The 23,357-nt window shown below is 39.0% G+C and overlaps 1 protein-coding gene across 2 annotated transcripts in view; it reads left to right on the top strand.

Annotated features, from left to right (window-relative positions):
• The window catches only part of sntg2 (syntrophin, gamma 2), a 108,907-nt gene extending 91,317 nt beyond the window's left edge, over positions 1-17,590 (top strand). The window contains exons 15-17 of one of the 2 annotated variants that reach the window (XM_080870680.1): positions 14,105-14,197; positions 14,588-14,698; positions 15,692-17,589. In XM_080870680.1, coding sequence (XP_080726806.1) covers positions 14,105-14,197; positions 14,588-14,698; positions 15,692-15,820 — 333 coding nt within the window. In that variant the 3' untranslated portion in view covers positions 15,821-17,589. Of the gene's footprint in view, positions 1-14,104; positions 14,198-14,587; positions 14,699-15,691 lie in introns of both variants that reach the window. The other variant, XM_080870681.1, reaches the window with a different exon arrangement.
• Positions 17,591-23,357: the final 5,767 nt, after the last annotated feature.

Here is a 23,357-nt window from a genome sequence, read left to right as displayed (position 1 = left end):
ATCTTCAATCATGAATTCAGAAAGCTTCTAAAATGGGAGAATGTTGATTGAATATTAATGCGTTTGATGAGAATCAACTTTCTGATAAATAATAAAGAATCCAAAAAAGCATCTTATGAGATGACCTGCATCTATGGATTCTACTGTGGCCACTTGAAATGTTTACTTCTAGTGGGTTAGAAGCTGTGGATGAATTTAAATGGAGACCTTTTTTTATATATTTGGTCTCAGGAAAAAGACAGAATCAGCAAAACTAAACAAATTTAAAATCGTTATGTGGAACAACCATCAACAGCAACGTGAGCACAAAAAACGATAAATGGCTTCTTCCTTGAATCATACACAACATTTATTAAATGTGAATTTCATTTCTGTAAATGTGGAACTTCAAATAAATCATGAAAAGCAGATAAAAGACCTGAACAGGGGAAATAACTTCAGTAATGGCACAGTGAAGATGATAGTCTCAGGCAACACAGAGAGGGAGAGAGGACCCAAAGAAATCTTGAGATGCTGCAAAAAGGTATGTGCAAAAAGGGTTTGATGGTGTTGATGAAAGTAAAATGCGAACAAAGTACAATAAAAACAGTCTTAGCCTATAATTTAAACCTTCACTAAAGCTTCTGCTTCACTAGAGAAATTGACAAAATATATAATAAAATCAGGAAAAAAAGGAAATGCTGAATTTTTATATTCTTTTTCACCATTCAAAGTTAGATTTTTTTTTTCCCACCGAGTCAGACATCGCCTCCTTTCCAGTAGTTAAATGGGGCACAACTGGGAAGTTAGGGCCTCCAGGTGTTAGTACAGTAGTTTTTACTTAACAGTACTGGGTGAAAATGGGCGGGTTTTTTTTCCTTTTCTTTACATCTTTTATGATTCTGAATTTTGGCTTCGGGGCCCCATCGGCAGGGATTCTAACAGCACTGACTGAAGTCACACTGAACTGGACCTCCAGAACTTTTTGGAATATTTTTCATGGACTTGCCCGATAATACATACTAATAATACCTCTGATGACATTCTGTTTCTTAGTTTCTTACTTAGCATTAATTAGCAAATTTGTGTGCTTTGTAGCCACACAGTTTATGATTACAGCTTGCTTGAATCCTAAAAGTCACACTTGGCAACTACTGGCTTCAAAAACATAACATAGCACTGACCAAGCTTTAAAATATCGAGTCCTCTTGCTAGGCCATTGCAAAAAGACTGACATCAGACTCATGTATTTGTAATATAACTTGCACACCTCGGTGACATGTGCTTGATCAGGATTTAGTAAGGCAAATAAATCAAAGAATGTCACTGAAGTTTAACACGTTAAACCAGCCGTATGCTTCTGCTCATTATTGAAAAGGAAAACAGTATTAATATTTAATTCAAATCCATCCCCTCATCTGTACTTTTTAAGATGGAAATTGAGCTGCGGCTCTGAAAACATTCCTCACGTCGCAGAAAAGGAACGCAGGATGGAACGAGGCCACTTGTTCGTTTTCGTTTTCACCACAGTATAAAGCCCCTTCTGTGAATCCGTTTGTGCCGCATTAAATTCACAACTGAATTATCCGAGGACTCGCAGATTTTTCCCCATTTGAACATTATTACCACAGTAATTCCCAGTTTCTTTAATTCCAGCCTCAGATTGAGGAAGGGGGAAAGAACATTTGATTCACCTACTGCAATAAGCACAATCACAAGCACAGATGTCGAGTTCCTTGCTTAAAGCCAAAATGCAGTCGCCTCTGCCTGTATCATTTAGTTTCTCATGGAACTTTAAAATCTTCCACACAGCCATGTCCATTATACTCGAGAATTAAAAAAGTATGGCACATGTCAGGTCAGACTTTTCATGAAACGGCCAGCGGTGCCTTTAATTCTTCTACATTCCCACCCTTTCACCTCTGAAGTGCGGCCAGCCAAAGATAAAGGCTAAAAACACTATGAAGCCTTAGGGCTTTGGTGCGTGGGGCCCTTAAGTAGGGACATTTATAAATATTACAAAGCAGAGCACCTGTCAGAAGCCATTTAAATCACACAGTCATAATCTAAAATCCTTTCCGGGTCACCATGGGAACCAGGCATAATTAAATGGCATCTTATTTCACTTTTGAACAGCAAACCAAACGTGGGTATAATACCAGCAAGCAGCATCTTTGACTCGACAATCTGAAAGTCTTGGGAAGCATGTATAATCCTTTTATGTCCGGAGAGCTCATGTGGTCACTGAGAGTTTAGAGTCATAATTCCACAGGACTCAATTACATTCTCCAGTTAATTCGGCAGATGCTAATTCCTAAGTCCAAATCACTGTAGAAAACCGTCTTACATAGAGCAGCAGCATAACATTTTTATTCTGCACAAGGGAAGCTAAAATTACTAATGTCTCTAGCAGTTGTGCTGCTGTTTGCCAATATTCCCTTTTGGGAATGCGATGTGGTTTCTGTATCAAAGAACACCCTGGTAGCTAGGGCTGTAGTGTCGGGATCAGCTGGTCTGTAGGTTGATATGCTGCTATTTTTCCTTACAGAGAAAAAAGTAATACTATTACTAGTGCATCTCATCGAATTAGAATATTGTTCAAATTTCAGATAAATATATGTCCCAAGATCACAACTCAATAATTGTTTGTTGCTCCTTTACCATGGATTACTGCAGCATGCCATGGAGGTGATCGACTTGAGGCACTGCTGAGCTACAGCTCATCTGTCTTTTTGGGTCGGGGTTTCCTTGTTGATGATGGACAGCAAACCATTTGGTAGTAGTTTTGGTGCTGAGAGCAAGTCCTGCTGGAAAAGGAAATCAGCATCTCTTTAAGGATTGTTAGCAGATGGGAGCACGAGGTGGTCTAAAATCTGTTATCACTCTGCTGTGTTGGATTTGATAAAACACCAGGAGAGGACGTGGCACACTGGGTAAATTTTACCCTGGACTTCAAACACCTTGGATTCTGAGCCTCTCCCCTGTTTATCCGGTCCATCCGGCAAAATTTTCCCTGAAAAGGTGAAACTTTGGACCACTGAGTTCCTTTCCTCCTTAGCCCAGGTAAGACACCAATGAGGTCTGTGATTCAGGAGTGGTGAAGTTAGTAACAGTGTAGCACCTTTCCCGAAGGCATCTGTGTTATGATGGCTCCTGATTTACAGACACCTGTATCAGTTGTAAAACTCTTCCTTGTTCTTGAACTTTTCTCAACAATCCTCTTAAGGCTGCAGTCATCCTTTTGTTTTTTGTTTTTTTTAAAACCACACTTCTCTCTTCCATTAATATGCTTCGATACAGCGCTCTGAGCAAGCCAGCCTTTTCAGCAATGACCTTCTGTGGCTTACTCTCCTTGTGAAGGATGTCGATTGTCATCTGGACAACTGTCAAGTCAGCAAGCTTACCCAAGATTGTGGTTTCATGTATTGAACAAGAAGCACTCAGAGCACAAACCCTCAGCCAAGGCAGGTCAGTCTCTGGGCAGTATTTGCTTTTTAAGATTATAATGTTGTATTTTATATTCATTGTCCTTCTTTTGTTCTTTTTAAACACAGAAGTTTGTAGCGCAGTAAAAAGTGTAAGGTGACATTCAGTTCTTTCTCTTTTATTTTTTTGGACGCACTTTTGTGCTGTTGAGTGTAATCCATTATTTTTAGCACATCTTTAAATAGACTTTATGTCAAAGAAGCCAGTGGTGTACTTGTATTTTGTTAAAATGGGTGGCCAAGGAGTTGAGTGTAGCAGCTGCTTGAAAACAGAAATTCCTCTCATCAGTGAGATCTTAAGGGACATGGGCACAGTTTGATACACTGTGTCGCATTGTTGGTCCAAAGATAACGAGTTTGATGGCTCTGAGTGGATTTTTAAATAAAAAGAGTGCAGATTTTGGCACTCAGTGTGATAATTTGTTTTTATTATTACAAACAGAAACAATCAGTTTTGTTTCATCATTTATTTAACAAAACAAGTTTTTATTATGCATATTTTTTCTTCAGAATAAAAAGGTCTCCTGAGGGTTGTAACAATCCCATTATGTAAGTATTGTGTAATCCATTTGCTTAGATACTGAATGTGAATGAGTGTTGAATGGGCAGGATCTAAACTACGTCTTTGATGGTTGTCAGAGGCAAAGGTAATTTCAGATTTCTTAAGACTTTGTTTCCTCGTATTTTCATAATGACTGATTTCCCTGCTTCTCTAGGTGAAAACGTCATGGGTTTAATTAAAATAAACCCTCTCACTGCGTTAACCATATGTTAGCAAAATGAAAAGGGAACCTCGAGTTCTCAGAATGACCAGTCCCACCCCTACAATTTGCCATGAAAATACAGCTAGCTCACACTTTAAGTGCCTTTGTAGTGAAGCTAAGTTTTCTCTGTGGACCAACATATTTTGCAGCGAGACAGGACTCTATACTTTTCACAAAGCCTTGAGAAGTTGAGGGAACTCTTCCCTTTAATTTATTTCAAGTCAAAAGGCTTTAACTTGGAACAGTGTAAAGAAATATACATTTTGGGTCAATAAGTTTTTGCCTTGCATTTCTACCTAGCTGAAATAACCTGAAATTTGACCCTAACAATGTTGATTCACAGCATAATGGACCGATGGCATTAACCACAGCAGCTTTGCAGGCTTATATGCTACTCTTTGTTCAGTGTCACCTCACACAAACCATACGCTCTGGGGTGTTACTTCTGAAACCGGTATTAGCTGGATAAACCACAAAGATGAGATTCATTTTTTTATCTATACAAGCATTTCGAAATGGGTTAGTTCAGTTTTACAACAGAATACTTTGAACAATATGAACAAAATTGGTGGTTTGGCAAATCTGTGAGCTCTCTGAGCTGCACATCATGTTGCACCCCTAAGCCTTTCAGAAGGCTGCATCTGGACCGGTCTTCAAAACACTGGATCAGACGCTTCCAAGTAGAAAAACCCAGTTCAATGCTCATGGCAGCCACCATAAATGTGCTATCAGTCACAAAGAAGGGAATAAATGTATGGCATCAGGCCTTCAGCATGTATGCTGGGGGGGTGGGGGCATAAAATCAACTGCTCCAACCCAACAATGTTTGTATTTAACACTTTTTTGCACTTTCCATGTTCACATGTGCACGATTGGAGAGAGCGCTGAGTTAAAGCACTCTTGTGACCCCAAACACGCTGTTCATTGTAACAGGGAGAATCACTGAACAAAATATTTAATTCATGCGTTTGACTTTGCTGCTACAGTTAGAAGATCAGAGCACACGGAGCTCATGCGAGGCTCTGTGGGCGCTGCACTATCCAAACAGGCCAGACTGTAATGTCTTCAGGCACTGTGCATCGCACAAAAAATAAAAAGCCAACAATCGAACCGTGGGAGATACAGACTGGCTCGGTTAGAGGCGGTTCACTGTGCTTTATAGAATATCGCGCTTAAAATCAACTTTAAAAGATATTGTATTACGATAAAATAATATCGCACTCTGTGCTGTTTTAAAACAGGCATGTGTTGTTAAAATTTGTTAAAAATAAAATCAATGCAACTATTTATAAATATGTTTCTGATAAAAAAAAAAAAACCCTTACAGTTGTTAGAATTATAGCTTTGCAGCAGTAGCTCATCCCTGGAGGCCAGTGTAAATCTTGCATTTCTCAGGCCACCTTGAGTCAACCTTTCTACAAACATAAAGGTCAGAGACGTTATAGAGGTTTAAGTAGAGGGAGATAAGAGATAACAAAACTTATCTTATCTCTTATGGTTTAAACAGCACATTTATTGGCCCCATGTGTACCTAAAGTGTTGATCTAGTGTTACGTTTAAGACTTTTCTGCCTACACCACTTTGTGAAAGCGAGCTATGGAAACTATCAGAGTTTAGGATTATTTCTGTGGCACTCTGGACTTGCAAAACAAAATTCTTTGGAAGCTTGGTTACTGCTTTGCGTCTGTGGTTAGTCGGTTATTTGACATGACTGTGCTGCAAAGCTATTCAACGATGAAGGTAACAGTTTGATTGGCTGTTTACTGTTAAATTGAACCAGAGGACTGTTGAAAATACCATTTCAGAGGATGAGTCCTCAATGTCGATGTTATTTGTTGTGTACTGCTCATGTAGAACAAACCATTAGCTCCAAATTTAAGACCTGTTTTACAGGGTTTCTGTGCTGTGTTATCTGGAAATATTGTCTAATCTTGCGCATTAATCTCGAACAGATTCTATCTATATCCACGAAGACTGGCAGCAGCAGAAGAAATTAAAGAATGATTTAGCCTGCTGATTTCATCTTTACATACAAATATTTCTCATAAAAATAGAACTTTGTGCTGTGTAACCTTGTGTTATGTTCAGTTCTCAAACCTGGAGAAAGGCATCAGGCCAACTCTGGCTCAGAAACGGGCACTGCAATGTTGAGAAAAAGATAATAGTCAGCCAGAGGCAGTTTTCAACCAACTCATGCAGATGTTATCTTTGCATTTTAAAAGCTTAAAAAAAATCTACTTGTGAAAAGTATGTAATTACTGTCAAGAAATGTGAAGCTTGCGCTGTCTGCTTCTGTCTGAAATCAAGGATCCATTGTTTCAGAAGTAACTTGGACATAGAAATTGTAACTAAATAAGGAAGACAGCACTCACCAGGCAATTATTTGCATTGAAATAACGCATGCAGAGAACAGTGAATATTATATGCAGTAATCCAGAAGGGTCAATTACTGATCATTCATTCATGCATGTTAAAGATCCTGCTGTATGCAGCTGATAGTTGCCAAGTTTCAATAACATAATGGTCTAGTATATCATTATTATTATAAATAAGAATGTTAATGGCAGATGATTTGTGGGTGAAATGTGTCCTATTGAGTAGAGCCATACAAAGATTAAATTGTTAACTTGGCGGCGGGTGCTTAAGATGCAGGGCATTAATTTGATTGTCCAGGTTTCGTGTCCTCTATGCAGCCTGTGCTACATGATCGATGTGACCAGTACAGTAGGCTGACAAAGGGGTACACAAGCAAAGGGAAGACAGTCAGAAAGTTCTGTGAATGTTAATGTATTTTCTTGCATTCAACATCAAAAGGCATGGACACATTCGTACATTAACTGGCCGTGTTTTTCCAGCACAGAAGCAAACCCAAACTGCAGGACGGATGAAGAATAGACCTGATTTCATTCTCTCTTCTTTGCTTTAACAATATCCCGTTCCTCTGCTGTGCCAGACATTAGCTTCAAAGGGGAGCGATAATATGCAGGGGTGTTTGATGCTGCAGTCACACAGTCAGCTCTTTGCCAGCTAATGATTGGCTGAATCCGCTCTTGATGTAACATCAGTGTCAATTGTCAAATTGCGAGTGACATTCAGGACAGCCTGAAATCCAGGCTAAACAACTAGACTGACACACATCTCTAACAATGCAATCTGATGTCAAACCGCTGATTGATGCCCAACATTTCTGCATGTATTTGAATGGCATTATGAATACAGGTAATCTCTCTTTGGCCGTTTGGACAGGGCATTGAAACACTTTATATACTCAATGCTTCTGACCAAGCTGAGGCTGCATGGGCAGTTTCCCTCCCTATTAGTATGAAACCAAACATAAATATGGTAATGTAGCATTTTTTCAGTCTTTAATGATGCAATTGTGGGACACTGTCCTTTGGGAAGCCAATGAAAGTGATGAAGGGTTTCAATTTGCCTGTGAATCTCTGTTCTCCAGCCAATTAGGCGAGCCTCCTGTGGTTTCTGAGGAGCACTCAGCAGAATCCAACGTATACTAACCTTCAAACTGACTGGATCAGGGCATTACATAAACACTGCTGATGGGTATGAGTACAGGGTTTAACAGACAAAGCTGCCCAGCGTGTGTCCTCTAACACATTTTTAATCTTTTGGTTATTTGGAGGTGATGAAACCCATCATGGCACCAATGGGGGTCTTTTAACTCAGGATTAGCAGTAAAGTTGTCATATTTCGGGCGATTGTGGCTCAAGTTGGGAGTTCGCCTTGTAATCGGAAGGTTGCCGGTTCGAGCCCCGGCTTGCACAGTCTCGGTCGTTGTGTCCTTCGGCAAGACACTTCACCCGTTGCCTACTGGTGGTGGTCAGAGGGCCCGCTGGCGCCAGTGTCCGGCAGCCTCGCCTCTGTCAGTGCGCCCCAGGGTGGCTGTGGCTACAATGTAGCTTTCCATCACCAGTGTGTGAATGGGTGGATGACTGGATATGTAAAGCACTTTGGGATCCTTAGGGACTAGTAAAGCGCTATATAAATACAGGCCATTTACCATTTACTATTTCACTTGTGCTGTATGGTATAAGCTGAAATATCACCAAGCATGTTAGAGTCATGGGTTATGCAGAACCTGTCTTGCTTTGGCCTGTCCACAAATACATGACTGTTTTGGTAAATATGGTGTTGAACAGGGTTTTTCAAAGGTTTTCTTTGGACATTGGCTGTTTGTTCCCTCATTTTCAGTCCACCTCTTGTACTTGACCATTTTTTGAGAAAAGTTTGTTTGTTTGTTTACTTGCCTGAGCTACTGAACCTCAAGCATAAAAAAGCAAAAACACAGTATTTTTCTCATTTCTTTACTTGACTATGCAAAAAAATGCCAACGATAACAGTTTGACAGGCACAAAATAGTAATTTTGCACCATCAGTGTTACTCCTAAAGCTCTATTAGCCGGAAACATGGCATATCTTGACATGATGTGAAGCGTTTCCTTAAAGAATGGCAGAAACTGGAAAAGTGGTCAGGCCTAAAAGAAACAAAACAAAAGAAACCCCAAAACATATGAACGACAGCAGATGAAGTTACGTCCCTAGGAAAAAATAAATAAATGGGAAAAGATAAAGCAAAGACCTGACAGAATCTGTGAAATGCATCTGACCATTTACTTTTCACTGAAACTCATCAGAAATGCTTTAGTGTCGCTGTCAAGAAGGCTTTCTTAAGGAAAGGGAACAGGAAGAAAAAGGCGATGTATCCCAAATTACACAAGAAGTGGACTGAAAATCAGTGGCAACGGGAGTGATGCATCTAAATTTGAAATTTCGTGATTCAAACATCAGCATGTCTGAGGTCAAGAGAACAATACAACTCATTGTCTAGAAGGGGTAAAAAAAAAAACCAAACAAACTTAAAGTTAAGTTTCCTTGCAGGTGATGAATATTGCAAACTGTGTTTCCCTGTAGGTGGTGCACTTGTCCTCTTTAAGTGCATTGTCTTTCATATTTTTTGTCTACCTGCTTCAAGAACTTTTCATCTGATCATAATTTCCACAATAATAACGGTAAAATTTTGGGGGACATTTTCTGTTGCCTGATATTAACCGATATCGGCCTGTTGACATAAACGATGTACAGCGGGGAGTGGACGACGTTTCTATATGGTCTCACGGCACTTTTATGTTGGCTGAATATTTAAAACATAAAGAGAGTTTGAAAGCAATAATTAAAAAACCCAGAACAGCTGCACTGTATCAGCTGTTCAAATTTTACATTTGGGTAATGACCCAGGATTTGGCATTTCTGAATATTTTTATATTAAGCTATCAAAATAATCAAGTGTTACTTTAGGCACCTGATGTTGATGATAACTGATTTATACATTTTCTTTCTTAAAATCTTGTCAACTTGAGAAACATGTCACCGAGGATTTTCAAATTAACACTTTATGTGCAGCTACGACATTCAATACAGTCAAAGTGTTGGTGAATGTTACGAGTTACTTTCCTCAGTGTGGGGTTAAAAAAAAAATGCTGCAGGTCACTGAAAAGTCTTTTTTAATGAGCATGAATTCTTAGAAAAATTTGTATTTTTGTTCTTAAAATATTTTTTGTTTACTTTCTGTTTGCAATTGCAGTGAAGTTTTACATGTTTATCTTCAGTTTGTGTATTTGCATGTTAACATTTGCTAATAAGCATCAAATAAAGCTAAGGCTTAATATCATTGAGTATATAGCCATAACCAATTAGTCATGAAAATCCACCCCGAACAGCCTTTATTGCAAATCCACTCATTGTTTAGATATGTTGTTCTAAAAGCCAACTAACCCAACCCGTTTCCCTTTTAAACAGTGGAAGTCTTTGAGAAGCAATAGGCAGTGACACATCACATAAGCAGCTTGACACCAGCCCATGTGCCTGGCTGTCGTCCAGCACATGAAGTTCTTCTAGTCACTGATGTGTAGAGGGTGGGGTCAGTTCAGGGTGGATTCCATTTGTTTTGGTTACAATAGAAAACACCTGTCACCACCGCCTTAGCTCGGTAATTTCTTTATTTAACAGCTTCCTGTTAGAAGGCATGCAGCCATTGAATAAACAACTTCGTGTTCAGTTTCATATAATGTTAGAAAAGTTCATCTTGATTTAGTGTAAGTAGCAAATACATTTCATGCTCGTCAGCAAACATGGCAGTTTGTCCTGATGGTGTTCCAAATTCTCACAAGCTCAGACATTTTTAACATATCTGCTTGTGAGAACAGCTTGCGTCAACACAACCTGTTCTCCTCGATCTCTGTGTTGTACATTGTGTGAGGGCAGTACACTGTGACATCTCTGTTAGGTGTGGTCACTTAAGTACACTTACCCTCACAGTGACACAGGGTGTGGTCAGATGTGAGCTAAACGTTGCCTCAGGCTGGAGCTGTTTGTGGTACGTATTTAGCACCTTTTCAGTGGTTAAGAAAGTGCATCTGCGTCCTTCACAGTCTTCGTTACCACCCTTCTTTTTCATCTCCTCGACACCCTTTATGATCAATTATGACAGACACAGCAGATCTTCACACTTGTGAGCGTTCCCTGTGTCCTGTGTTTTCTTTCCCTTCTACACACATGCTCCTACTTCTGTCAGACTTAAGGAGATTTTCTTTAAAAATATTTCATGTTGCTAATTCCCTCAGAAAAATCCTTTCCAATTAGTGAAGTGTAGTCACTGCTCACCGTGTCACAACAGAGTCTTACATTTGGTGACAGAAAGAACTTAGCAGCTGGCCTGCTACTGTGGGTTTCCTTTTTTCTTCATTTTTTCACCCCATTCCTTTCACAGCTGAATTCACGACACCACTAAAGACAGGGCGGTTGAGGTCTGTGAGCACAAAACACTTTCAGTAAAAGGACTGTACAGTCCCTTGCCACATTCTCTGCACACTGCACTGTATAATTAAAAACCACCATGCCCCTGCTGTCTGTGGACATAAAACGAAAATATAGCACAAATACAAAAATCAGAATACACTTCTTGCCATTCCAACTGAGTGGACCGCACAATCGAAAAATGAAGTCGTGAGGCAAGAGAAGCCTTTTGAGGCATAATGCTCCGCAGAGGCTGAAAAGCTTACACATCAGTGCTTTCAAAAGATTTGCGTGAAAAGAATTGGAAAACACATGCTTGTTTGTGTTCCAGCAGGAAAATGAATGTTAAAAATGTATACCTTTTAAAATAGATTTCCCGTGTCATGTGTCTTGACATTATCAGAACGCCGCACAGGATGCTGGGTGTGCCAACAGCTCAAGACCAAAATTAATAAATAAATACATTTCAAAAACAGATTTGCTCTTCTTATCAGATATTGCCAGCCTAACATGTCAGACTTTCACAAGAGCTCTACACATGGGAAATGCCTATGATGTATGACTGATGAAATATATAACCGTTTTATACTCACAATGAGTCCATCATACAATTAGAACATGCTGTTTGTATGAGGATCCAAATAACAGCAATGTTTCATTGGCGTACATCTGCTTGTTTTAACATTGTGAGTTTGAAAAAAGTCGATTAAATTACACTAAATGTATTTTTTCTCATACCCACATAATTCAAGGATCAAGAAAACCTTGCTTATAGTTCACTTTACTGCTGTAGACTCTTCACCTTACAGTATATACATTCAACGGCATAAATGTTTGTTAGGCATAACTGTTCAAATGCTTGTTACACAAATGAGCCAATCCATTGGCAGCAACTTGGTGTGTTTCTTTCAGAAACAGCTCATTTTCTGGGACTTTTCCCTACACAGCCATTCCTGTGTTTACAGAGAATGGTCCAAACAAACAAAAAGAGAAAAAAAGTCCCCCAAAAAGGAAATATCCAACAACCACTTGCTGCAACCCAGCCATGGTATGCAGAAGACCATCTAGGAATGAATAACACATCAAACTTTGAAGCAGATTGGCTGCAGCAGCAGAGGACCACACAAGGTGCCACTGCTGTTAGCTAAGAACAGGAAACCGAAGCTTCGATTCACACTGGCTCACCACAATTAGACAATAGAAGACTAGAAAAAGTAGTATAGTTAGTCAGTCATATAACTATAATCATATAGTTAGGGCTGGATCAGGTGTCCCTGAATCCTCCCTAATGTTGGGCATACACTGTGCAATTTTTGGATAATTTTTAGCCGATTTTTGAGTCGTGATCCGTTTTGGTGATCGGCCCGAGTTTCGCCTTCATCGTGTATCGTGCATGGTGTAGTATACGTGGGGTAACGAGAAGCGATTAACACCTCACGACCAGCTCCCGATCATCAATCTTGGTCGTAAGAAAATCAAACCTGTTTGAAATCCTGTCGGCCGTCTTGAGGGTGTCACCGCAGCCTCTCACTCTGCGCACACGCAAACACAGAAATGAAAGTGAAGAGACGGAGCAGCACGGCAGTGCAGCATGTGATCTGGACACAAGTGATGGAGGCACAACTTTGGCAAGCTCATCTGAGCCTTTTCGATGTGGCCTCACAAAATTATCACGACCACAACAACCGTGAAAATAATTGGATGGACATTGCTACTCAATCACAGCTGCCTGATCAATGTTTTTCATTAGCAATTTTGCAAAGTTGATGTGGTGGTGTGTGCGCGTCTGTGTGAGTGAAAGACAGAGGGAGAGCGAGCGACAGATTTTCTGTGTCCATAACATGAAGGTTACATGCACAGTGTGAGCACTCAGGTCGCATCAGAGCATCGGGCCGTATAGTGTGAGACCCTGCATCATGACCTACAAACGTCTAACCCCTGCGAGTCAATCGTGCAGTTTGAGTTTTGCTGAATGGAAAAAAACCCAAATTGCACAGTGTTTGCCCATCTTTAGTTATGATGCAATAGTTGTAGCCTTTTTGGGGATTCCCATGATGCATTGTGTATTTCTGCTTTAGTCACCTTTCTCACTCACTATGTGTTAATAGACCTCTCTGCATTGAATCATGCTTGTTATAAATCTCTGGCTCTCTTACACAGCATGTCTTTATCCTAGCCGCCCTTCCCTGAGCCTGGTTCTGCTGGAGGTTTCTTCCTGTTAAAAGGGAGTTTTTCCTTCCCACTGTTGCCAAAGTGCTTGCTCATAGGGCGTCATATGATTGCTGGGTTTTTCTCTGTCTGTATTATAGGGGTCTACCATATAAAGTGCCATGAGGCGACTGTTGTTGCGATTTGGCGCTGTAGAAGAAAAATGTTGAATGTTCCGATGAGTCTCGATTTCTGTTGCGGCAGGGTCAGAATTTGGATGCGGCCCATATCACAGGCACCAGATCTCAATCCAGTTGCACACATTGAGGTGTGGTGGAGCAGATTTGCTTCATGGAACATAAAAGTAAAAATTGTACTGACGTGATTGCTGTTGTCAGCTGACATCGAGAAAATAAAATTAAACTGAATCCATACTCTGAACTTTTATCAAATACTCTAACATTCTTGTACACATTTCTTACAGTGGACATTTTGGCATGTGACACTTGGGTGTAGTGAATGTCAGTGAATGCAACATTAACCTTGAACATGATCATTCTGGCACAGCTAAATGGAACACAGCCATTGCTAATTGGATTAGTTACACCTGTGCTTTTCAAAGCATAACAAATCAAAACAGCTGCTGGAAAGTAAAGCATACTTTGTGTTGTCATAAAAACAGTATAATGGAGGGTTTACACAGATGTATGGTGAATGCTAAGCAGGTTATTTATTTATCTATACTACAAATGTATTCAGGGTACTGCTGTGAATGCATGCAAGACTACCATTCCTCTCTGGGTTTGATGCAAGGCTGTGGATGCTAATGCAGAGCGGTACTAAGTACCTTTGTACAGCAATGTAATGCACAAAATGTGTCAGCCAGTTTGTTAATGGATGTCAATTCTCTCTCACCAGTCCAAAAGCTACATGTGCAGCAGCCAGGGGAATGTGCTGTGCTTCACCATAGATTTTGCATCAGGCTTCACCTGCTCTGAAAGCACTTCAAAGGTGACATTTTACCGAGTTCACAATTCTTGTTGGCATACTGCTTCAACTGTTCTTAGTTTTGAGATGACAGTTCAAAATCTCCTTACTGATGTTTGCTTAGGCTCTAATTGTAGCTATTTGAGGGGAAAAAAATGCTAAATTTAACATTTTGCACAAATTAATTTCTTCCATTAAGACCTTTATTTCTTCAAGAATAGTATGCTCTTATTAAAATGACAGTTTGAGTTTAATTTAGCAGCTCTGCACTGGTTAAAATCCATCATAAAATAACTTTAAAGATGGTCCGCTGTGTTTCCTCAACTGCACATTAAAATGACATTTCCTGATCATGCAGCCTGTTGTGCTCATTATTGAAACCCCTCTGCTGTGTTTTTTATCCTTCCCTTGTAGACAATACTGTGGCGATACAAGTTCTCTCAACTTAAAGGCTCCTCTGACGACGGGAAAACCAGGGTAAAGCTCCTTTTTAAGAATCCCGAAAGCAAGCAGATAGAAATGAAGGTAATAAAACATTTCTTGCCCCAATTTAATAAAATTAAATGTACTTGTTTAATTCTAGTTGGATTCTTTTACACTAGTTGTGACTCGAAGTGCGGGATTTCTAATTAGTCTCTGCCTCTGTAGCACCGTGCATAAATCAAATAGTCAAGATGTGATTAAACTGCAGACTTTTAGCTTTATTTAAGTGGTTTAACTCAAATATTTTATTAACTGTTTAGGAGTTACGGCCATTTTTATACATGTGAAACTCTGAAAATGGGAGCCTAAGTAATTGGACAGACTTGTAAGGACTCAAGGATCCTTCTTCAATACTTGGATGAAAACTCTCTGAAGCCAGTGTCAGAAGTCTAGAACCCGTGAGCACAAACTGCTGTGTTTCCTGCAGCCACTTTTCGTCCGTCTAAAGGTTTTTTTTTTCAGAACCTTGCAGGTTCTTTTAGATGTTTTCTGACAAACTGTAATCTGGCCTTCTTGGTCTTGATTGTAGCCGGTGGTTTACACCTCTGTATTTACCTGAAAGTGTCTCTTGATTGCAGACTTTGACAAGAGTGAGAGCGCTCTTGTCATTCAGGTATTTCAGTGTTGCCAGTTGATTCCTTCGTTTTAACAGTGAACCAGATTGTTGATTTTTTTTTAAATGCATTATTGCCTTACATTTGTTAGACCTCTTGAATTTAAGCTGAATGACTGAACTTTAATCACATCAATCCACTCTAGTGAATTACCAGAAAAAAAAAGTCATTGTCTAAATATGACCTGGCTGCATATAAATCATGCTGGAAGAAGCTAGTTACCCTGACATACACTGTTATCATTCTCTTGTGCAACTCCTAGTATTGTGACAGATGTGGAGAGTGCAGATAGCATCAGCCACAACTGCCAAATTAATTAATAAACCACAATTACCTGTTAACTTTTTTAAATACTGTGATTTGGATTGTGAACATAACGGACTAATCAGTGCGTCTCTTGTCCTTGACGTGTGCTTTTCAGGAGCTGGAGTTTGCTAATCTGACAGCCGTCCTCCACTGTATACATTCTTTTATCGCTGCCAAAGTGGCCTCCATGGACCCTCTCTTTATGTGCAGTCAAAGCTTCCTTGGAAATTACACGAACAGTTAAGAAGACACGTCCTCATCGTGATGTGCACCTGAGGCAAATCAGCAGTATTTTATGCACAGAGCCCATTGATATGTATATCTTGTTCTTGCTATTTTTGTATGGACTTCTGAAAAAGACATCTTTGTAAAAGACTCTTGAGGTGGGTAATGTCAGATCTACTGAAGGAAAGATGAGGTTTCACTTTTAGACAACTAGAGATATCCAGTGGGAAAAGATATACAGTCCTTCCATTCTTCTGTTTGCCCCCCCCATTTGATAATTATTCAGAGTGAAACTTAACACCTATGATAAAAAAAAAAAAAAAAAAATGTAGCTGCCGCTGTGTTTAACAGAAAACCTAAAAATGAATTAAAAATAAAAGAAATTTCAGCTGGGTAAATGAAGCGGATATCGTCACAGGGGGATACAGGATTAAAACAGGCCTTTGACAGGGATATTTCCAACAATGATGAGAAAGCGTATTCTTTTTTTCTTGTTTTTTTTTTTTTTAAATCCCCCCAAACTTCCTGTGGTTTACCTAGTAATGTCATGTCTGAAAAGGTACCGCAAGCACCTTACAATAAAAAGCAAAAATAATAGCCTCCAAATAACCACCGAGTTGACTCGACAGCACTCTGATACGGGCCCAGACTAAAATTAAAGAAACTTCCCAAAGGCAGCGCTGGTGCCAGGCTTCAGTACTTCACTGGTTTGGAATAAATTGCAAGTTGTTTGTGTTACTGTTTCCATCTTTTGTATCAAATAAAAAGGCAAACGTCCAGAGTGTTGCATTTCTCTGGCAAACAACATTTTAAGCTTCACAGTATTGTTAGAGTCCTTTTTTTTTTTTTTTAATTCTTTTTCTGAATCTCATCCTGATATGGTGAAAATACTGTGCATCTTCAACTTTCTGTAATGGTTTTAGTGTTAAATAACATGTTTGCTGTAGTTTCAATAAATCGCTTACAGAGTTCAACTTTGTCATCCAAGGCATGTTAAAGCTCCCTGTGGGTCTACATGTGTCTACTTTCACACTTTAGAATCTGCTAGCCCAGCTGCTGATTTCTGTCTTAATACTGCATTTGTGCGCCAAAAATACTTTTTCTGTCTTTTCCAAAAACAAAAAGAAAACGCTGCACAGGTAGCTACGTTTTATTGGAAGAGCCTGTTCCACTACTTGTTTTCAACTGAACTGGGCTGCAGCACAGTCTCATTAAACTGAGTAGTTTAATTCTGTGAGTTAGTAACTTGGGTCTTTTCACCAAGAGGTCACTGATCAGAGAATACCAACAAGTACAAGGTCAACAGACAGCTGTTTACAAACTGTTCCTTTAGCCTGTGTCTCCTGGTCCTTGAACTTTAACTCGGTACAGTTGTCTTTGCTACCCACAATAAACCAGGGAATAGTAACCCAGACGTTTTTGTTTTGTTGGTTTTTCTTTCTTTTCTTGTTTATGTGAAGTTATCTGGAGTTCTCCAGCCAGCATATTAATTCATTAACGGGTTAATTGAATGATTTTTGTCATCTATGGGGCAGAGTTAATTATTCCCATTGTCCTTTTTGCTGTTCTGCTTCCACTGCTCAAACTGTCACACCACATCTCCAACTCCATACACATTGGTCGAAAGGTCACAAGCAGTTTGAACCCAACAGGATATGTTACTTGTGTGCCATTGAAGAGAAAAGCTTGCACTGGCTTCTCACAGGTGAGTGATGACAGCACATGTACTTTTTTCCCTTTCTTTGAAAAGAAAGAAAGAAAAAAAGAACAGGTGGGGCCTGTCCTGGAGGCAATGCTGCGAGAGACTAAACCTTTCTATGTAGGTGTTCTTAGTCTAAAGTGGTTGAATTGAAGGCAGTTGGGCTTCTTTTAGTCTCTTTAAGGTTTTTCATCTGTTTTCCAAAAGGCCTTCAGTTTTCCACAGTGGTAGTCAGGACATGTCAGGTCATGTTTTTGTGCTGCTGCCCCACCCTTCCTTTTATGATAGTAAATAAACTGATTGTTGTTAGTGACTTTTGTGTTTTCATTGTGCAACATAACGACAAGGCTATGGGTGTGCTCTTGGGCATTTAGTTCCACAGTTCGCTTATTCTTAATTAACTGCAGGTGTGGCAAATATTTAATACATGTGGGCAGGATAATAATCATTTTTCTGTCATTTTCCTGGTACATCATCCTTGCCTCAATATTAACAACAGCCAGCAGCTACATTATAAAAACTAGCTTTCTGCTGCTGGAACACAACTAGATATTCTTCTTTGTTGGAATTCCAAATATTGTGTCGTGTATGTATGACGTCTGTGTATTCCAGTTCAGTTGCAAGTGGATCATTATTTCATTTAACACTGCAGTGTTCAGTTTGATCATCAACGCAACGATCAACTTGAAATGCTGCATTCCTACGTAGGTTGTAGCAGCAGTCGCAGTGTGAGGACTTTCCCCAAATTTAATTAATAACCAATACAAAAGCCAACTTCCAAGATCTCCTACTACTGTGCTAGCACAGCAATGTAAAGACACGACAGGAAAGAAAATAAAATAGGTGGACAGATGCCTGTATGCAGGTTAAAGTGATTGTAACAAGGATAAAACACAATGTTGGAATGCCACATTACAGCTAGTTCTAGTGAAGTATTCCCATTTTTTAACATGACACCCATTATGACACCTGTGTTGCAATATTTCATTCTAGCTAGCAAGACCTATAACAGCACAGGTTGTTCCTGTAAATTTTTAAACAGATAGCCTCCAGGTAAGAAAATTCACAGTCAGCAAAACATCAAGCAGCAGAAAAAATTACAGTACATCCACAAAGTAAATTCCTTCTGTCAAAACCAGTTTTGTCCTTGAGAATTTCTGCAGTAACTCTGCACTTCCCACTGAGCATGTGCCGAGTAAGTAACAGTTAAACCCTTATATTCCAAGGCACAGAAGTGAGTGTTTAGGTTTGGGCCTCACAGTGTATGTCACACACTCATGTAATGATTCATACTTTTGGCCTGAGCTGGATTGACACAGATTGTTAGTTGATATTTTTTCCTGCGTTTTTAGATTATGGCAGTGATACCGGTGGTTGCGCTATACATTTTAAACCTGGTATCATATATTGTTTGATAAAATATTCAAAAGGACCCTATAATAAGAACTTTTAAAGGAGCAAATATTTATTATTTTTACTAACATACTACTAGATAATTACTAGAAAAAAAATCCAAGGTCCACACAGCAATCGATTAGATATTAACATCAAACTGTTTTATACTGAATAAAATAAATAAATAATATTCGGTTTTACGAAGATGACACGAGAGATTTTCTATTATTATACAGAACTGAATGAAAAATGTACTTTCACTGGCCGTCTGTAACCTGTGGCTTGGGTAGGCTGCATACTGATGTATGCTGCTTCAGTTTTGACTGTCACCCTCTGTAAGTGTTTTATGTATATATGCAACTTACAGGTAAAAATAAACAAAAGGACTGAGTTTGTGCTTACTGCTGGACTTTTATTCTAAAAAGATGTGAAAGTGGAAACTGCAGAAAGCAACAGCGGTTAGAGATGGACTGTCAGTAAAACGGAATAAAAGATATTAAATGGGATATTTGCATGATAATACATCAGGCTATGGTGGAAGGAATGCACACGCTTCATCCTCTACAAGCTCTGATTTATTTAGTGAAAAGTTTGAAAGATAAAAGCAGCCACCGTGTTTAAAAAAAAAAAAAAAAAAAAAAAAAAAGAAGAGGTGAGATGATCTCCAGCTCACTGCTGAAGTCACTAAACACACAAACGGCATCACGGAGTTACATCAGCAACATGTCAAGCATGAATTTCTAGCACTGAGCTCAACTTTCAATGGGCCGTGACTCTCACAGTTGGCTCCACTTGCAGCATTGGAAACCGTGTGCTAACTGGAGTATTTGTGATGGAAAATTTTCTGGGAAATTTTGGAACTGCTGTCGTGACCTTTCTGTGTCACTGTTCCCTGCAGACGGAATATAAAACTGAAAATATACTCAGCAGGACGGAAGGAAAAAAGGAAGCAGGGCCGTATATCTGCCAAAGATGACTGCAGCTATTATTGTGTACTTTTTATTACAACAATAAAGTTTCAGAAGAAAAAAATAAATAAAAAGGTACTGACAAGCCCTCACATGTACGTAGATGACCTTAATATTGCGTTTCTGGAAGTCTGCTAGGTTGAATGTTGTTTAAGCAGCCAACACATTCAGCACAACAGCTTTGCATGGTATTTTAAAATATGGATTAAATGAATAGCATCATTGTAAAAATGTTTATGATATTAACAGCACGGATCTCTACTAAACTGCTAATTTTGGAAATTGAAACTCATTTTAGAGATCTTATTTAAATAAGTGGTTGTTATTGGGGTTCATATAGCCGAGTTTCACTTGCTTTTCTGTTTAAAGGTGCCCTGTGGAGCTGGCTTCATGAAAAAAGAGATGTGGATACATCCATTTATAATGGTTTAAACTATTTATCTTATATCTATATCCTCTTTCATGTTTAATTGGTGAGTTTATTAGTATATTAGGTTAGTAAATTAGTATAAGAAATAAATGATACAGAGTGCTCTACATTTTTAAAGTAAGTTGCAAACAGTTATTGGGCATTTTATCCATTGACTAATATAATCATATCTTTCTGCAAAAAGTGTAGTCACCCTCCAAAGTTTTTTAATTCAAAAATGTGCACTTCTTCATTTTTCACACCAAGAATGTAGAGACTGCCTCTGTGCACCACCACAATTGATTTTAAATCAAACAAAGATGTGGTTGAATTTTATTAATAAAAATTGAAAGAGGCTAAAAAGAAATCAGAAATTTGACTGACAAGGGGTTTCATGACAAGGCCTGTCACCCATTTCATGCCAAATAAAGTAGACTCTGTATCTGAAGTTGACTCGAGGTGTTGGATTTGCATTTGTACTTTTCAATTTAATTTTGAATATGAAGTCCAAAAAGAGGTCAGTACAAGGAAAGGAGGCTATCATTATCCCGAATAAAACAAAATAACCAGAGAGGGAGAGCAAAATCTTTATTAGTGGCCAAATCAAAAATCTTGTCTTCAAGAAAGAACGCAGTAAAAGGCCTGAAACATCACGGAAGTTAAGAAACAACTTCACAACATCTGGCCAAGCCAAGAAAAGAACACTCTCTGATGTTATTGACAAGGTTTACAATGAAGAGATGCCTTCAAGAATGGAAATATAGAGAGTTTATAACAAGGTGCAAACCATTGCTTCCACTCAAGAACAGGAAGGCCAGAAAGATTTGTCATTAAACCTCTAAAAGAGTCTGCACAGTCCTGGAAAAATGCTGTAGACAAATAAAACCGCGGTTATCTTGTAGCAGAATGATGGGAGAGCAAGGAGCAAACCTGATTATGATCCACAGCATACCACCACATTATCTCTCAAACACAGTGTAGATACCGTTATGGCATGTGTATGCATGGCTATCAGTGGAAGCTGGTCACTGGTGTTTACTGATGATGTGACTACTGAAGCAGTGCAGGTGTATCCTCTCTGCTGAGATTCAACCAAACCATGCAAACCTGATTAGGAAGGCACTTCATGGTGCATGACCTAAAACAAACCCGAGTCTCTTGAGAAATGGGATACTGTTCAGCACCCAAGTCAGTGACCTGATCTCAACAAAATAGAACAACTTTTCAGTTATTATATACAAAACTGGTGGCAGGGAGACCCACAAAAAAGCAGCAACTGAAGGTCACTGCAGTAAAGGCCTGGCAGAGCATCTCAAGGGAGGAAACGTCAAACAGTCCCAGACTGCAAAAGATTTTCATAAATAATTAAAAATAATCCTTGTATTTAAAGTTCTATTAGTCAATTACTTTTGAGCAACGTCTCTAGCAGGAGAGTTTATCTTCACTTAAAATGAACACAAATCACTGAATTTTCAAGCCGTTTGTTACAAAAGATGTAAAAACAGAAAGAAAAGAAGAAAGGAGAAAAAAAAATGTAAAAACACTTCAAGTGAGAACAAGAGAAACACCAAGTCTCTGAGTTACTCAAGTGTGAGCTGGTTTACTTAACCATGGCATTGGGCTCCCAGGTTTCTCAGTATACAAGTGCACGCTGCACCACAAACACAGCTCTCAGATCTTGGATTGTTGGTGACAGTAAGAATGGCATACTTTCATTGCCTTTGTCTTGTAATGATTTCCTGCATTTCTCTTCCAAGTTTTACAGCAGATGATGTCAAAACACTGACCGGTAAGTATATTTTTATTTGTGCATTTTATGTATTTGCTGAAACTGTCATGAAAAATATTGGATCATTTATAAATATTAGATAAAATTCATGAATTGAACTGGAAGAACTGAAACGACTGATGTTCTTTTTGGGCACGGCTATAATGTACGTAATGGAATAAGAAAGCACATTTTATGCAGCTTTCAACTTCTTCAGCCTTACAATTAGAGTGAAACCTATAATCAACCAAGTATGATTTCAGGATAATTTCAGGATTTGGGGTATATGAAACCAGCTTCTTCTCACCCAGAAAATAGATTTCAGAATATAATTCATACTGCTCACTGGTGCAATACATTTATTATGAACCAGCCTGTGCAGAGATATTTTAGGCAGTGTCTCTAGTTATTACTGAGAACGAGGGTTAAATGATATCAGTATCAGGACATATTGTTACTTGGTACTGAAGTATAGTTCTTCAGATAAGAACACAGTGAACACTATCACTGGGTGGATAAATAGTCCTTGAGGGCTTCAGTGGATGCAAAGTAAATGGTGCTAAATTGTCAGGTCATTGTGCCCCAAAAGGCACCGCTAAGCCTGACCATGACTTGAGCTACATGGACTCTTTGGAATAACACAAGTTACTCAGAAATAGGTTCTTTGGTCTTTTAAGTGCCCTTAAATGAATTCTAAGGTCAGTGACTATGCAACAACATCAAAACATAGCTCTCAAGGATGGGATGCTACTTGGCCAGCATGGAGCTGGTTCAGTCCACGTTTCTATTATTTCCCCAGTCATCTCATTAAAAACCTCCATCCATACGTCTTTGTAACCTCTTATCTAATTCATTCGCTCAATGGACGAGAGGATTGACACCATCACAAGGCTAACCCAGAGATCCTTGAGAGGGAGCGTTCACACATCATCCCAAGAGTTTCATCTTGTTTTTACTTCTGAGAAATCATTTAAAGATTACTCCTCCCTTGGGGTCACTATCAGCTTTCTTTCACCAGAACTTTGTCTTCATGTAGCAAATTCTTTGTTGGTGCTGAAGTTGCTTTTCTCCCTCAGAGAAAAGAGCTGGATGTGTTGGATACAGTTGATCTGGTTAAATCAAAACTTTAGTAATGTGCCATGCACTGTCCTCTTAGAAGTTTCTATTCAAGCAATATCACAGTGCATGGCACGTTACTAAAGTTTTGATTTAACCAGATCTACTGTATCCAACACATTTTTCTTAAGAGAAAATTATTTTATTGTATTTTTTTCTTCAATTTTTTTCATGCACTGCTTAAATAAGTTGACTGGATAC

This window comes from Rhamphochromis sp. 'chilingali' (genome assembly GCF_963969265.1).
Source record: "Rhamphochromis sp. 'chilingali' genome assembly, chromosome: 21".
NCBI lineage: Eukaryota > Metazoa > Chordata > Actinopteri > Cichliformes > Cichlidae > Rhamphochromis > Rhamphochromis sp. 'chilingali'.
This window is presented reverse-complemented; position numbering and strand designations above follow the sequence as displayed.